We start from the raw sequence: 15,195 nt of genomic DNA, 5'->3' as shown, positions 1-15,195 counted from the left end.
GCAGCCCATGCTGCAGGGTGATATGATTCTGTGCAGTTGTAGGACGCCTTGAAAGAGGAGCTCGAAGCTAACCAGGGGAGGTTCTCACGCATTCTTTCAGGGTACCAAGGCGTTGTGTGTTGCTACAGGAAGCTATCTTGTACAGGACCAGCGCGAAGTGATATGAGAGTCCCGGATCAAGAATGCGGCCTGTCACGGAGGATGTAGTAGTTGGCAGTGTCGTGCTCGAGGAACATAGGCATCTGCTGCTACGCCGTGGATGATGAGATAGGTCTGATATCGGGACGAAAACCCTTGATCTGTTTGGCTATGGCGCTCATAGAGGCGTCAAACCTCAGAGTGGCAAGGAGCTCAGGCGTATCAGGCCCAAAATTTGTGAAGCGGGATCCCCAGTAATGGTTCATCCTCAACAATTCAGCATTGGCTACCACGGTCTCTCCCACCTCCATCCTGAATATATGAGGATTGTAGTCCACCGCGTTGTTGCAGGCCGATACTTTGATCACTGGCTTCGTCCTGGAGCTGCTCCCCTCCGTGCTCCCCTTCCTCCTCTCATACCTTTCTATTAACCAGTCGTTGTTTTCTCCCTCAGGATTTCCTCCAAAGAACAAGCATTGCACCAGGATCTGGGTTACTTGTGGCATTTCCTGTTCCCATTCCCTAAGTAGTCTCTGGAGAAAGCAGCTCTCGACGTCCTCTGGGCTAAACGGATACTCGTCCACGTCCATCTCCACCACCCACTTCGTTCTCTGCTTGTATTCCGACAGAAAATGGCGATAAGCGTTGTCTTGCTCGAAGTGGTAGCGTCTCACACCTGTCTGCACGTTGTCCGGGAATAGGTGTCCGAATCTGTGGTATGTAACCAGACCGGACCGAATGTAGTCTTGTAAATGCTCCTCCTGCGACTCCGCGTCGCTGTGGGCTCCGTCATACCAGAAAATGTGCTCCACTCCAGCGTAGAGCATGTACTCGATCCATTGCGTGCACTCGTATGCGGTAATGTTGAAGAGATCCCCGCTGAAAACTCGGTTCAAGATCACGGCGGACAGAAAGTGATCCGTACCTTTGGAATCGGACCGGAACTCTTCACTGATCTCGCAGGCATTGAAACAGTTGCTTTTGACCATCCCATGCGCATCGTAAATGAGCCATGGAGGAGCCGACAAGGCGTGCAGGGACCTAGCAAGGGATGGGATGAATCCGAACAGGAAGAGGAGAGGTAAAAGAAGAAGCAGAGTGGCGAGGATCTGGAGGGTGGGGTGGACTGTGCGAGGGTTGAGGAGGTTGGGCGATCGGCGCTTAGGTCGCCATGGTTGTCCACAAGAGAGCAAAAAGACGAGGATAGTCATAGCTTGAACTTCAAATCAGGCTACCTTCTCTCGGGAAACACAAGACATCCAGCTCTTACCTTAACATGTGACGTAGAGCAACGTTAACAGCTAATACATGACAAGTTTCCCAAGCCCTCTGAGCATCCAGGGCCAGCTTTCTCTAGTCCATCTCAGCATTGGAAGCGTGAACACCATCACCGAGTCCCCTTCCATTGCCTCGGGGGAGTCACTATATGTAAACCCTTTACAAGTTTACATCCAATGTGTTTCAAGCCTATTTTTAAAATCCCTTATTTATGAATATTGTATGGTTAAAAGACAACCTTTCTACGTTTAAATCTTAAACATTTTTTGGAAATGTTTTTTTCCCCTCTTCAAATAGAATTTCAAAATGTTGTTCTCATGAACCCATGTGATAGTCACATTCTCTTTACACAACCCCCTCGAGTTCATTACTAAGATGAACCCATGTGATAGTCACATTCCCTTTACACGACCCCCTCGAGTTCATTACTAAGTAACCATACCATAGGCCAAAACATAAGTTTGTGATCTTGTGCAAACTCATGGACTATGTTTGTCAGTCCTCTAAGGCTATGTATCCTATGGTTACCATCGATCATTGGTACATCGCAAGCCTAAGGATTTAAAAGTGTTCTTTTTTTTTCCCCTTTTCTATTTTGGTTTTCAAGAGAGAATGGTTCCAACATTGGCCATGCGAGTCACGAGCCATAAAGCAAGGGAGGACTAACCTTTTAACCAAAAAAAGATTCATAGATCTCTAGCAATGAAAATAAAGAGTTTGGATACATTAAAGATCGTGCACATATCGACCAACATGATACCCATGTTTCTTAAACTACATAGCGTATCCAAACAATGTGAGTCACGAACCATAAAAATAGGGAGAAGTAATCGTTTACCCAAAAAAAAGTTGATAGATCTTGACCAATGAAAATAAGAGATTGGATACATGAGACTTTCAAAAAGTCATGCAAATATCAAGCAATATGGACACGTTTGTCTATTAAAGTATATAGGATACCCAACTATTTTCATAAGGAGCTCATGAGAAGCACATGATCAATCTTTTATTGATCAAAGTCTCCTTTTAACCTTCCATCCATTGCTTCCTCCAATCTAGAAAGCAATGGAAGGCATTTATTTTAATTATAAATTTTTAGTAAGACAAGCCTACCAAAAACTACATTATTAATACTACTAGTACATCACCCACGCGTTACTACGACAACCTTCTAGAAATTTAATTTTATTACGGGCTATCATGCCCAAAGCTATGGCCAAGCTCTGCTGTTGCTTGTGCCTTCCCAAGGTGACAGCAATTGCCAATGCTTGTACTTTGCGAGATGAGAATAGTGGGGGTGTTCGATGGAGATGCCGACCAAACCTCTGAGACAGCATGATGATTTCATTCAGACTACTATTGGCAAAATTTGGTTTCTCGTCTACGTCCGATGCAGTGTCAACTCGTTCCGTGCTCTAATCTTTATTACTACCAACGCCTTCCTGCATGGGTTGATCCAAAGTTGCTATGAAATTTGGTTTGGCCATGCGATTGCCTGCCAAGATCTTGATTAGCAAGTTCTCTCTCGGAGGCGAACAATGTGGAAGAAGATTAGAAGTTGTAACTACCTTTACATGTCCTTTCACTAAAAATGAACCTTCGTGTGTCCTTTCCCAAAAAATGAATCAACGGCCCATATATATTTTATCTAATCCAACGATCATATTTGCTCCAATCGTCCTCCCCCAAACCTCTCCTTAAGAGAGAAAAAGATTTTACCTTATTAATTTTTAGAAGGACATGGCTACCCAAAATTGCATGATTTCATTTGTATGACTTATTCAAACACCAGTTGTGATGTGTTTTGCAATTGACTTGAGCTCTTAGAACTTGATAGGGCTTCGAAGAATAAAGAACACAATTCATGATTAGTTAAACTCATTTCAAAATAATTTTATCTTGAATGTCTACTAATGATTAAATCCATCACTATATCTTACAAGACTGGCCTTCTGACTCAACATTTTTTAACTTTATTAAAAAAAAAACAAGACTTCCACCTCGGATTATGGGCACCCATGATGTCTCATCATGATAAAGTAATAAGGGTACGGAGGGAAAAAGGAATATTTGTCCTTGGAATAAAGCTAAACGAAATTTTTTCTGCTCCACCATAGTACAAGCCTACATTAGCTACAAGAAATTTAACAAGAGGTCTTACCACATTCCCAACTCTGATCTCCCTCTGATCCCTTGCCCTTCACTGATAAAATGGTTTATTAAGAGGCAGGAAGAGACATATACAAATTTTTGGACTATTTTGTAGGATACAAGCAAATTGATGTGGCCAGTGTAGATAGAATCAACACAACATTCATGTTAATGTTTACAAATTTTGCTAACCATGTCATTATATTTTGGGCTCTGTAATGCTCTGGGAATCAATTAATGTCTATGAATGACTCATTTGGATTTATCATGTGAGGATCAAAAGGTCTTTATTGATGGTGCAGTGGGCACATGTTGGTAAGAGATGATTCCAATAATTGTAGTCTCGATTTAAGGGTGAAGGCAGGTTACGTGCTACACTTTTATAAGTTTTTAGCATATATTGTTCGCATATCAAATCTCCACCTAACAAAATTATAAATTATATTTTAAAAGTTTTATGTTGTGAGTTTATGTGTAGGACACTACAAGGTATAGACTATTTTCCGACACAAATACTGACCTTTTTAACACTATTTTTTTTTAAAAAGGGCAAAAAGGTCTGTATTTATGTCACTATTAGTGTCAAAAAATGTGCTTCACTATATAAGCATCGGTATATACCGACGTTGGTAAAGGTCTATACTGACACTGGTAGAGCGTCGGTATATATCGACCTTCAACAGAACTTTAAAAAAAAAAATGGTGCAAAACAGGGCTTGCAGTGGCTCCATTTTGCCCCACTAATGTTTATTTTTTTGCATTACAAAAGAATGTTTACAAGCAAACATGTGAGATAAAACTCTCAAACCTTGCTTGTTACAAAATTTCCCTTGTGAAAAGGGTGATACAAAATCACTCAAATGAGCCAACAAACAAAAGACAAAAGACAAAAGCATATACATGCTGAAGTATATAAAACCTTGTTTGTTATAAAATTTCCCTTTCAAAAAGGGTGATACAAAATTGCTCAAACGAGTTGACAGGCAAAAGTATATGCATGCCAAAGTATATACAAACTACTACTAATACTACTACTATTACTACTCATCTGACTCATTGTCGTTGTCGTCATCCTGGCCCTCATGACCTCCACTTGATCCCTGGCTCTCATCGACGTTGTCTAAGCCAAATCCCTTAAGAATTTCCTCCTCGTCAATCATCGCTTGCCTCCGCTGATGGGACGTTCGAGCTTGCACCCTAAGACTAAAACCATTTTTATTAGAAATTAGATTGGAACTTAAAGAATAAAACAATTAAAAAAGTCAAATTACAAGTTGGAGTAGACTTATACCGAGCGAGCAGCCACAACAACCCAATCGTTGTTGCCACTCCCTCCACCTCCATCTCAATAAACCTCTTCCTTACTCCTATGTGGAATGCGTACTTCATCTCTTCATTTGTGGGAAGACAACCAAGCGTAGATTGATGTGGACCCAAATTACGAGAGTTAGATAAAGTGAATGCAATATGTAATTTAAAAAATAGAATAATAAATTAAATGAGAACTAGACTTACCACCCATGCCTTGAATGCGGCCCGTCTACCACTGCCGAGGTGCAAAGAACCTACAGTGTCTCCTCGCAGCCTTCCTCTGATTGTTGAACTTTTGGGGGTTGTCCTCAGCTCCTTCTTCAAAAACTTCCAGTCAGCTTTGTCCGCCCAGCTAGGTTTAGGCTTCTCCGCTGCGATGGCATCTCGCAGGTCCGACTTGCAATGCTTCAAGACAGCGCACATGCACTCTCGCATGTACGTGTCATCGAACTCCCACCTAGAGGGATTAGGGTAATGTCTTTTCAATTCCTCTATGACTACCTTCTCCTTTTTAACATCCTAGTGTCGCCCATCAATTGTTATGCTTCTCTTGAAATGGTGGCTCATCAACTGCCTCATGGTGGCCAGCACTTCTTTGCCCTTTTATTTTCTATGATCTCTTTACCCCTAGTGAGGTCATAGTATAAGTCCTCGATCGAGGGAGTGGCAGTAGCAGAGCTAGAGCGAGGGGTGGTACTGCAAGCGCTTACAGAGCGAGGAGTAGCAGAGGGAGTGGTCTCTGGTGTGCCTTTGCCTATCAATTGTGGTAAGGGACCTGACTGGTACTGGGTCTCATGACAAAGTGGAGACCTATAGGGATATGAGTGTGCTGGCTCATCTACATCCCTCGAGTCACCACACCAGCCTCAACCCTTCCTACTCTTCATGGACCTATGGTGGGTACACCCAGGTAATGACCCCTTGATCGAAGGGGCTACATGGGACAGCTGTCGAGTAGGTCCATCCATCGATGGCTTTGATCTACTCCCGAGGAGTATAGGAGAGGAAATAGCTGAGGTCCTCTAGAACAGCAGAGAGAAGAATCTCACTGCATCCACATTGCTCATGGATGCGACAAACTCATTGCCACTCCCGAGGAAGCCATGGGCTACTAGCAAAGGAGTTCCTCGAGGGGTGGTTGCAATGCTAGGCCGGAGAGGAGTCACAGTCCAGGGGTAGTCCCTTGAGGAGTCAGCTGAGGGGAATCAAAGTCCTTTGGAGAGTATAGATCAAAACGTCTCCTCCTATAAGGGGTTTCGTACTCTCTAGATATGCGACGTGATGCCATGTCTAATTTTGGTGGATTGGACAAACACAAACACAAACACAAAAAAAACAACAAACATAAGAGTGGGTAAGAAGCGGAAAGACAATCTACTTAAAAGACAATTTTTTACTTGAAACTCTAATTCAATTTAATAAAACTATGAAAAGATAATCATTTACTTAAGACAATTATGAAAAGACAATTATTTACTTAAGACAAGTGGAATCTGGACAAGAGAGTTTTCATATATAAAAAATATCACAAAAAATAGTATTATTAAACAAGGGTTTTCATATACGAAAAATATCATGAAAAATAGTATTGTTTAGCAAAATCTATCTTGAAAAGAGACATTCTCCAAAAATGCCAAAATAGAGGAGATCTACTGCTCTGCATTACTATCCGAGGTACTTTCCTCCTCCTCACTGCTAGATTGGTTACTCGGGACCTCATCTTCCACTTCTTCTAATATACAATCATACTCTTCTTAGACTATGTACTTGTAGTCCAAGAAGGCCTCTACACAATCCATTATGTCCTTTATAGTGTCATCCTTGCTATATAGTCAGTTGTAGTGGTCTCTCCAAAGCTTATAGAGATCCTGTAGGTTGTTTTATTCTTGCCTCAGTCTTTCCCGTTCTATGCGCAATCGGTCACGATCCCACCCATGTGTACACACTTCAACGTTATACTTCACCCAATCTGTATCATGCACAATCTTCCTTGCTACATGTGATAGTAGAGTTTGGATGTCCCAAATCACTGCAACGTGGGAAGACACTCGTGGAGAAGGGCGTTCCATTTAGAATCTAAACCAAATACGACTAAGGAGCAAAAGAAAAAAGCAGTGGAGGAGAAGAAGAAGAAGAGAGAGGACAACTCATGAGTATACTTTTAGTTTAAAAAGGCAGAGAAAAATTTTTGTCGATGAAATTTGGGATTCCATAATCCCACTGGATTTTGGAATCCCAAAATTCATCAATAGAAAAAAAATCCGTCGACGGATTGAAATTTTTGCGTCGATGGAAAAAAAAATCCGTAGACGGAAATTTTTTGTCGATGAAAGTTTTACGTGATGATATGCTTTTCCTTCTACTAGAATGGCATTATCATTGATTCATGTTAGAAATTTTCCTTTTTGCGAATGAAAAGTTTGTTTCATTGACGAAAATTTATATCTGTTCAACTTTATCACACAACAAAGTGGATTCCAAAATCTTGATTTACATCATTTTTAGAAAGGACAACTGTTTTCATTTTCATGATTCATATTTAGATCAAAATAAAGTAAACCACTAAATTGTACTACTCACAATCGTCTAAAATTGTTCATATATTTTATTTTCTTTCTACATCTATCGAAATATTTTCTTTCAATAAGCCTCTTCTTTACCTATGAACAACATATGCCTACTTCTCTTAACACCACATATATTCTCTAATTCAATGACAAGGATGAACTTCAATGATTGGGAAGAAGTTTTTGTAGAAGAAAAACACATTTTTGTAATTCCAAGTAAATAATGTATTAGATCGTATCATTGATCTTGTTTTTTTTAATTTGTCATTTGATGTGGAAGGTATAAACTTTTCCATCTTTCAATTAGTAATATCTACATTTTTTAAGTTGGAAACTATGATTATTTGGTAAAAGTTATGAAAATAGTTCTCATTAATGTCTCTGAAAATTTGTAAAATTGATCAATATTTAAGACTAGTGATAAATCATAATAGCCTATTGCAAATAACTCATGACTCGTCGTTTTTTATGACTCGCTGTTGAAAGGAAAAGAGAGGGGAAAAGAGATAATGAAAGAGAGAAAAGAGAGGAAAGGAGAGAAGGAAAGAGAGGAGGAAAAGAGAGAAGGAAAAGAGAGGGGAAGAGAGGATGAAAGAGAGGAAAAGAGAGGAGGAAAAGAGAGAAGGCAAAGAAAGAATGAAAGAGAGGGAAGAGAAGAGAGGGGAAAAGAGAGGAAAAGAGAGAAAACGAGAGAAGGAAAGAGATGAAAACAGAGAAGGAAAGAGAGGAAAAGAGAGGAGGAAAGAGAGGAGGAAAAGAGAAGGAAAGAGGAAAAGAGGGAATGAAAGAGAGGAGGAAAAGAGAGGGAAAGAGAAGGAAAGAGAAGGAAAAGAGAGAATGAAAGAGAGGAAAAGAGAGAATGAAATAGATGAAAAGAGAGGATGCTTAAGAGAAGGAAAATAGAGGGAAGAGAGGATGAAAAGAGAGGAAAAGAGAGAGGGGAAAGAGAGGAAAAGAGAGGAAGAGAGGAGAAAAGAGAGGAAGAGAGAGGAAAAGCAAGAAGAGAAGAGACAGGAAAGAGGGAGGAAAAAGAGGGTAGAAGAGAGAGAAAGGAGAGGAAATAAGATAGGGGAGAAGAGAGGATAAGAGGGGAGAAGAGAGTATAAGAGTTCCTATGCCCATCACTGCAGCTAGCACTTAAGGTGCTGAATGCAAAAAAGTAGTAGAGCTAATTCATGCCTTTATAGCAAACAACATTCATAGATTCAATCTTAAATACCCAGAAAACTGTACAACCTTTATTTATTCATTCAAGTTCTTCTTCATTATACAAGTTGAACCAGTAGATTTCATCTGGTAGATCACAATCACTAGGTAAGTTCACATCCATCCACTCTTCCTCTTCCACATGCAACACTATATGCCATATAACAGCATCTCTACAATCCAGCATCACTTCATAATGAAAACTCCAGTTAAACCTGATAAACTGAACTTTTGAATTAATCTCTATCACAAGAAACATGAGAAAACCACACAATTCCTCTGCTTCTGTATGCAATGGGCTGAATTTCTTTCTACAAATTTTTACAACCCTCAGTTGTCCTTTCTTTCCCTCTTATTTTATCCACAAAACATGCATAAATCGCCTCTTCCTGTTGCCAACAACCTCCTCACACCAAAACAGGTCTGATTTTTGTATTTTTCAGCAAGTTCCTAGGGTCTATCACACTCCTACTGCCTCCCTCTTCATGAAACACAGCAGTAGCCCACTTCTTCTAATGAATATCAACCAAATAACAACTGTTTATGCATTCCTTTTTACCCAAGCAGTGAATTCCAGCTAGTACAAACTTCGGGCAGTAAGAAAACAACCAAATCTGAAATCGACCTCACTCTCTTCACCTCTGTCTGCAAGTTCTATTGACCAGGAACCATCTTTTTGAAATCGCCAAGCTTCTAGCTCCTTCAGCATGCAAAATCAGCAACACTTCCTCCCATAAGTCAAGTCGCCCTTCTTTCCTGACTGTCCTAGCTCTGTTTTTGAACAAAAATCTGATTGCCCTGCTTCCCTCTTGCTTCCGACACTTGATTTCAGCAAATTCATGATTGCTTACCTCTTCTGACACCCAAGGATAGCAAAAAACAGCAACTTCCTGCGATGGAAAGGCTCCCTCTGGCAAGAGCTCGTTGTCCATAGCCTCCAGGATGCAAGTTCAGCAACCTCTGCTCGAAAACTGCACTCCAGGCTCACCTGCAAGCATCTCTGCCAGGTTTCTTGCTCCCTCCAGCTCTCCAAATCAGGGTGTGCTGAAAATGCCTCTTTTTCTCTGCTTTACCCCCTCCCCAGCCTCCAGAAATAGCTCCCCTCCTTTTCATTCTCCCTCCATCTCCTCCTCGTCTGCGGTCCTCCCATACTCTATAGTCGTCCCCTCCTTTAGCATAGCAAACAAAAAATCCCCAGACTCTCCCATGAGGCAACGGCTCCTCTTCTAGACTCCTTCAGTTCTCAACAAGGAGCTCTTGCTGCGGGATGCTAGCAAGGTGCTCCCACGGTGTCTCTGTTGCTCACAGAGCTCATCCCTCTTTACACATCACCCCCTACAGCTCCCAGTTCTACTCCCTTCATCCCCTCCTCGTATGAGACCCCTCCCCCGTAGTTATGTGTGTTCCCCTTCCTAGCCTCCAGGACGATCTTCCAGCCACCTTCTCCACGTACTTTGCCACTTCATCCTCCAGAAGATTCAACTTGCCATCACGTAGCCTACTATTGCATGCATGTATTATCTTACTTCAAAAGAAGCCACGTCATCCATGCTTTTTACTCCTCTCAAAGGTTTTCTTGAACCTTAGGTCCATTAATCCCCAACCTTAGGCTTTAAGCACACCCTTATACACAACCTAAACCTTCAATGCTTGATTGCCACATATAACCGAAGCCCTCAAACTAGGATATGAATGCTCACATGACTTACAAATTGGGAACCACTCATGACAAGTTAACATAACACAGGATAACCATGAAAGACATGTCATCCCTCACCAATTACTCTGGAGTGCCTGATGCCCCCCCATTGCTTTCCATCATCTCCCAGATGTCCCTATAGAAGTATCTACCATCTGTACATCTGTGTAGAGTCTTTATGAGAGTATCCCTTGGGGGGGTCACTCATCATATGTAACCCTATCACGTGAGTTCAACAGAAGGATATTTTTTATTTCTAAAATTTACAGAAATAAATATACATAAGGGACTATTTTAAATAGTTTTGGAAAAAATTTACAGATTTGTATAGAAAAGGGGTACATTTTATTAATGAAAATTTTACAGATAAGGGATTTTAAATATAGGCCTTGAACACACGTGATATAGAGGGTTTATGCATAGTGACCCCCCCGAGGGGTATCCATAGCTCATTCCCTCCATCAACTAGCTATGTACATAGCTATGCACCTATCCATCAGCATGCAACAAGTGAAAAAGATATTTACATTTTATCCACACATCTCTAGCAACCCCTTTCTTCTGCTGTGACATTCGTGTCCAGCAGTGAGCCAAAAAGAGATGACAGATCCAAATTTTTTTCTTCTTCACTTTGCACTGACTTCCATTGATTCTGCCACTGCTCATTATCTTCATGATCCTCTTCTTTCAGTGCTACCATCAACCATGAAAAGTATCTCTTCAACCAGACACCATTGACTCTCTTCTTATGTTTCTTACCATCTAAATCAGTACTATCCAGTTTGCTATTGTATATGAGAACCGAGTCTCCATCTTCGATTTCTTTTTTCTTGATTTTTGCATTTTCCAATTCTTGCCTCCGCATTTGCACTCTGGCATAATGCTCAAAAGCCAAATCCCTGTCTAATTGCATTACCTGCAGTGCTAGTAATCTCTCCCTATAACTGTCTACAGGCTCATATCCTTCTTCAACTAAAAATTTCAAAACTGATATCTCTACATCCAATGGCAGAATTGCTTCTTTCCCATACACCAAGTGAAATGGAGAGAATTGAGTGCTATGCTTCACCGCTACCCTGTATGCCCACAAAACTCTATTCATCTCCAAATCCCAATTTTTGGTGTGGCTCCCAGTCATCTTAGTCATCATCAATTTGAAAACCCCATTAAAATTCTCATTCAATCCATTGCATTGAGGGTAGTATGGTGTGATATACTTGTGATTTATATTCAGCTTGCTGCATAAATAATATGTCACTTCTCCTCTAAATCCAGGACCCACTATCTGAAAGTAGCTCCAAGGGAATCCCAAATCTGCAGCATATGTGTTCATATATAAAATCAGCAACCCCTTTGCTGTCCACTCTCTTTACTACCTTCACCTCTGCCCATTTTGATAAATACTCCACTTCAATAAGCATATAACATTTCCCTCTGGAAGTTCTGGGTAGAGGACCAACTGCATCTATCCCCCATCTTTCAAAAATATCATAAACCAGCATAATCTTTCTCGGCTCCATTTTAAGAATTCATTTTCCCATTCTCTAGCTCATGGCAGGATCTGCACCAATGCCGTACATCCTTCTGTATTGAAGGCCACACATAGCCCTCCTGAAGTATTTTTTGCAGTGTGATCTTAAAAGCATAGTGTCCTCCACAAGCTCCTTCATGGCTGGATGATAGTATATAATATATTTCTTCTCTCTAGGGCACTCTTCTCAATATTTGATGAGCTCCTTTCATGTAAAGCTCATCATCAATCATCATATACTATCTGCTCTTCCGTATGAAGTGATATTTTTTACTCTTCTTAAGCTCCCGAGGTAGATGTCCAGTTAGTAAGAAATCCACTATTTGAGCTAGGAATTCTCTCCCTTTGTAGAGTGGATCTTCAAGCTTTACTATCACTGGATCTTGGTCACTCATCTCCTAAGCCAATTCATGTGCCATTTGATTATCCTCCCTTCGCACATGCTGGATATTCTATGCTGTAAATTGTTGAAGCAGTCTTTTTACTTTGGCTAGATACCCTCTCAACCTCAGGTTTCTTGCTTGCCAACTTCTTAGAACCTGCTTTACAATAAGTAGAGAATCTCCCTTGATCATTATCTTCTGAATCTTCAGCTTAAGTGCAGCCAGCAACCCCTCATATAATGTTGCATACTCCGCCTCATTATTACTTCCGACTTCTAGATGGACTCCCTCCTTCTGAATTAGCTTGCTCTCTGAATCAGTAATCACATAGCCTCCATTAGCTTGATGTAAACTCTTCCTGTATGAGCCATCAAAATGCAAGATAGATGCTCCTGGAATGATAGCATGCTCCTCTTTATCTATCTTCTTCTCTACTTCCTTTACCAAAATGGGACTCTCTTTGTATGTTAAAAGATCTGCCAATGTGGCTCTGGAAGTGCTCTCCACCAGAAATGAGAAAGTATATTCTTGTAGCTCAATCAACCATTTCATCATGCTTCAAGAAAGTGTTGAATTATTAACAAGCTGAGGCAATAAAGGGTAGCAAGTCAGAACCACAAATGGCTTTGAGATCAGATATGCCCTGAACTTCCTGCAAGCATACACCAAGCTTGACAGAATCAACTCTGCCTCCATATATCTCCTCTCTGCTTCTGTTTTGACTCTGCTAGCATAATACACAAGCCTCATATACCGGGACTCCTCCCCTTTCTGCAATAAAATGGCTTCCACAGCATCAGGTCCAAATGAAGGGTTCACATAAAAGGTCTGAGAGAAATCTGGAGCTTTCACAAAAGCAATTTCTCCCAACACTTCCTTCACTCTATTGAACACTGCTTCACAATCCTCACTCCATTGCAGAGGTTCTTCTTTCATAGCTTGTTGCAAAGGATACAACAGCTGAGAGACTAAATGTATGAATCTTGTCATATACTTCACTTTCTGCATAAAAATCTGCAACTGTTTTGATGTAGAGGGAGCTGGAAGTAAGATAAGGGTTTTCACCTTCTCTGGATTAGGCTCAATGCCATTTTGGGATACTATATGTCCCAATAACTTCACTTTGGAGCATCCCAAATGACATTTCCGTGGGTTGAATTGTCCTCCTTCTTCATCCATTCTATGGAACACTTGATCCAGCCTCCATGCATGCTCTCTCTTGGAACTGTACACACATATATCATCCAGAAATGCTCTCACAAATTTATCAATGAAAGGAGCTAACACTTCATCAGTATTCTTATGATACCATGCCGGTGCATTCTTCAATCCAAATGGCACTACTCTGTAGCAAAATCAACCCCACGGTGTGATGAATGTAGTTTTGATTTGATCCTCCTCGGCAATTGAAATCTGGAAGTATCCAGAGTATCCATCACACACACTCTATTTCTCATACCCTGCCACTCTATCCAATATATCATCAATAAAAGGAAGAGGATAATGATTGCTTTTAGTTACCGCATTAAGAGGCTTGTAGTCAATACATACTCTCCATCCTCCTGTGTGCTTAGGAATGATTACCACTGGACTGCCCCAATGTGAATGCTCCATTGGATATATCAGCCCAGCCTTGAGCAACTTATTCAACTCCTCTCTCAGCACAGGCAAAAGCTCTCTGTGTGTCCTCCTCAACTTCTGAAAAACATGCTTGCTGCCTTCTTTTAGCTCAATGTGCATTGGCTCACATTTGAAACCCCTGATCTCTTCATGTGAGGTAATAAACAGCTTTGGATACTGATGAATGACTTTCATATACTCCTCTTTCTCCACTTCTTCTAGTGGAATTCAACATGGATAGCAATATCTCTTCTCTCTCTGTCTGGGAAGGTGGGGGTTGCACCAAATTATCCATATCTTCAAGCTTACTCTCCTCCTTAGCTTCTTGTATCTCTGCTGCCTACAACTCATATGCATCAGACTCTTCAACAGAAATGATACTTGCCCCTCCTCCTCAGATGTAGTACTTTCTTCTTCAGTCTCACTGTCTAACTCCTCCTCCTTGCTTGTTCCTTCTGGTTCTTCTTCTATTTCCCGTCTACTGCTCATATCAAATTTCTTGGCCTTTCCCTTCTTATTATGCACTGTAATTGTACCCATCTTCCAGTTTTGTATTGCTCCTACCTGTCTGAGCCAAGGTCTGCCCAAAATCAGTGGGTATGCTCCCAAACCAGCAGGCATAATGTGGCAATTAATGCAACAGGATACTCCAAAAGCATCCACTACTACTCCTGTGCATATACCCAGACACTTCACCTTTGCATGGTTTGCCAATCGGAGCCTAAAATCTGAATGAGCATTTAATTTTAGCCCCAACCTCTCCATACATGCCTGAGTCATCACACTTATCTGTGCACCGCCATCAACATATGCCTCTCCAACACTCATACCCCCACACCATGCATCCACTGCAGGGCATAAATCTGGAAGATCTTCCACAGACATCATCTCCATCTCTCCTCTCGTAGGCTCCTGCTCGAGAAGGCTAGGGTGGAATCCATCGAAGCCATATGCTTGCTTGAGAAGCACTTTCCCTCGAGCATTATGACAACCCAAGTGCACTTGCTTGTGCACATAGTTGATGAGGTGGCCATTGTAGGTATCGTTCATAGTCGGTGGATGTTTTTTCTCGAGCAGTTTATGAAAACTTTGAAGGGATTTGTAAGACAAAGAGCAAGACCAGAAGCCTTGCATGGCAGAGGGATGGCTTGTGCAAGAGTCATTAGTATATATCACGGAGTTTCTTGTATACACAGATCCCAATATGTCGGAAGCTTGGCATAACAAGGATGATGATCACATCGTTGGTAAGGTTTCCCAAGGAAAAGGGATTGAAAGAAAGATGAGCGAAGAGCAAATGGAGAAATTCAA

General features: G+C 41.2%; 1 protein-coding gene across 1 annotated transcript; it reads right to left on the bottom strand.

The window, feature by feature from the left end:
- Positions 1 to 248: 248 nt before the first annotated feature.
- LOC147886554 (uncharacterized) lies at positions 249 to 1,349 on the bottom strand. Its single transcript, XM_087395275.1, has one exon. The coding sequence runs from the start codon at positions 1,347 to 1,349 to the stop codon at positions 249 to 251; it is 1,101 nt and encodes a 366-aa protein (XP_087251401.1).
- Positions 1,350 to 15,195: the final 13,846 nt, after the last annotated feature.

This window comes from Dipteris shenzhenensis, chromosome 24 (genome assembly GCF_047967505.1).
Source record: "Dipteris shenzhenensis isolate YYH24624 ecotype China chromosome 24, Dip_SZ_1.0, whole genome shotgun sequence".
NCBI classification, from domain to species: Eukaryota; Viridiplantae; Streptophyta; class Polypodiopsida; order Gleicheniales; family Dipteridaceae; genus Dipteris; species Dipteris shenzhenensis.
This window is presented reverse-complemented; position numbering and strand designations above follow the sequence as displayed.

Excerpts from the sequence above, each read along its gene's own strand:
- LOC147886554 (XM_087395275.1), bottom strand. The coding sequence starts at position 1,349 with ATGACTATCCTCGTCTTTTTGCTCTCTTGTGGACAACCATGGCGACCT.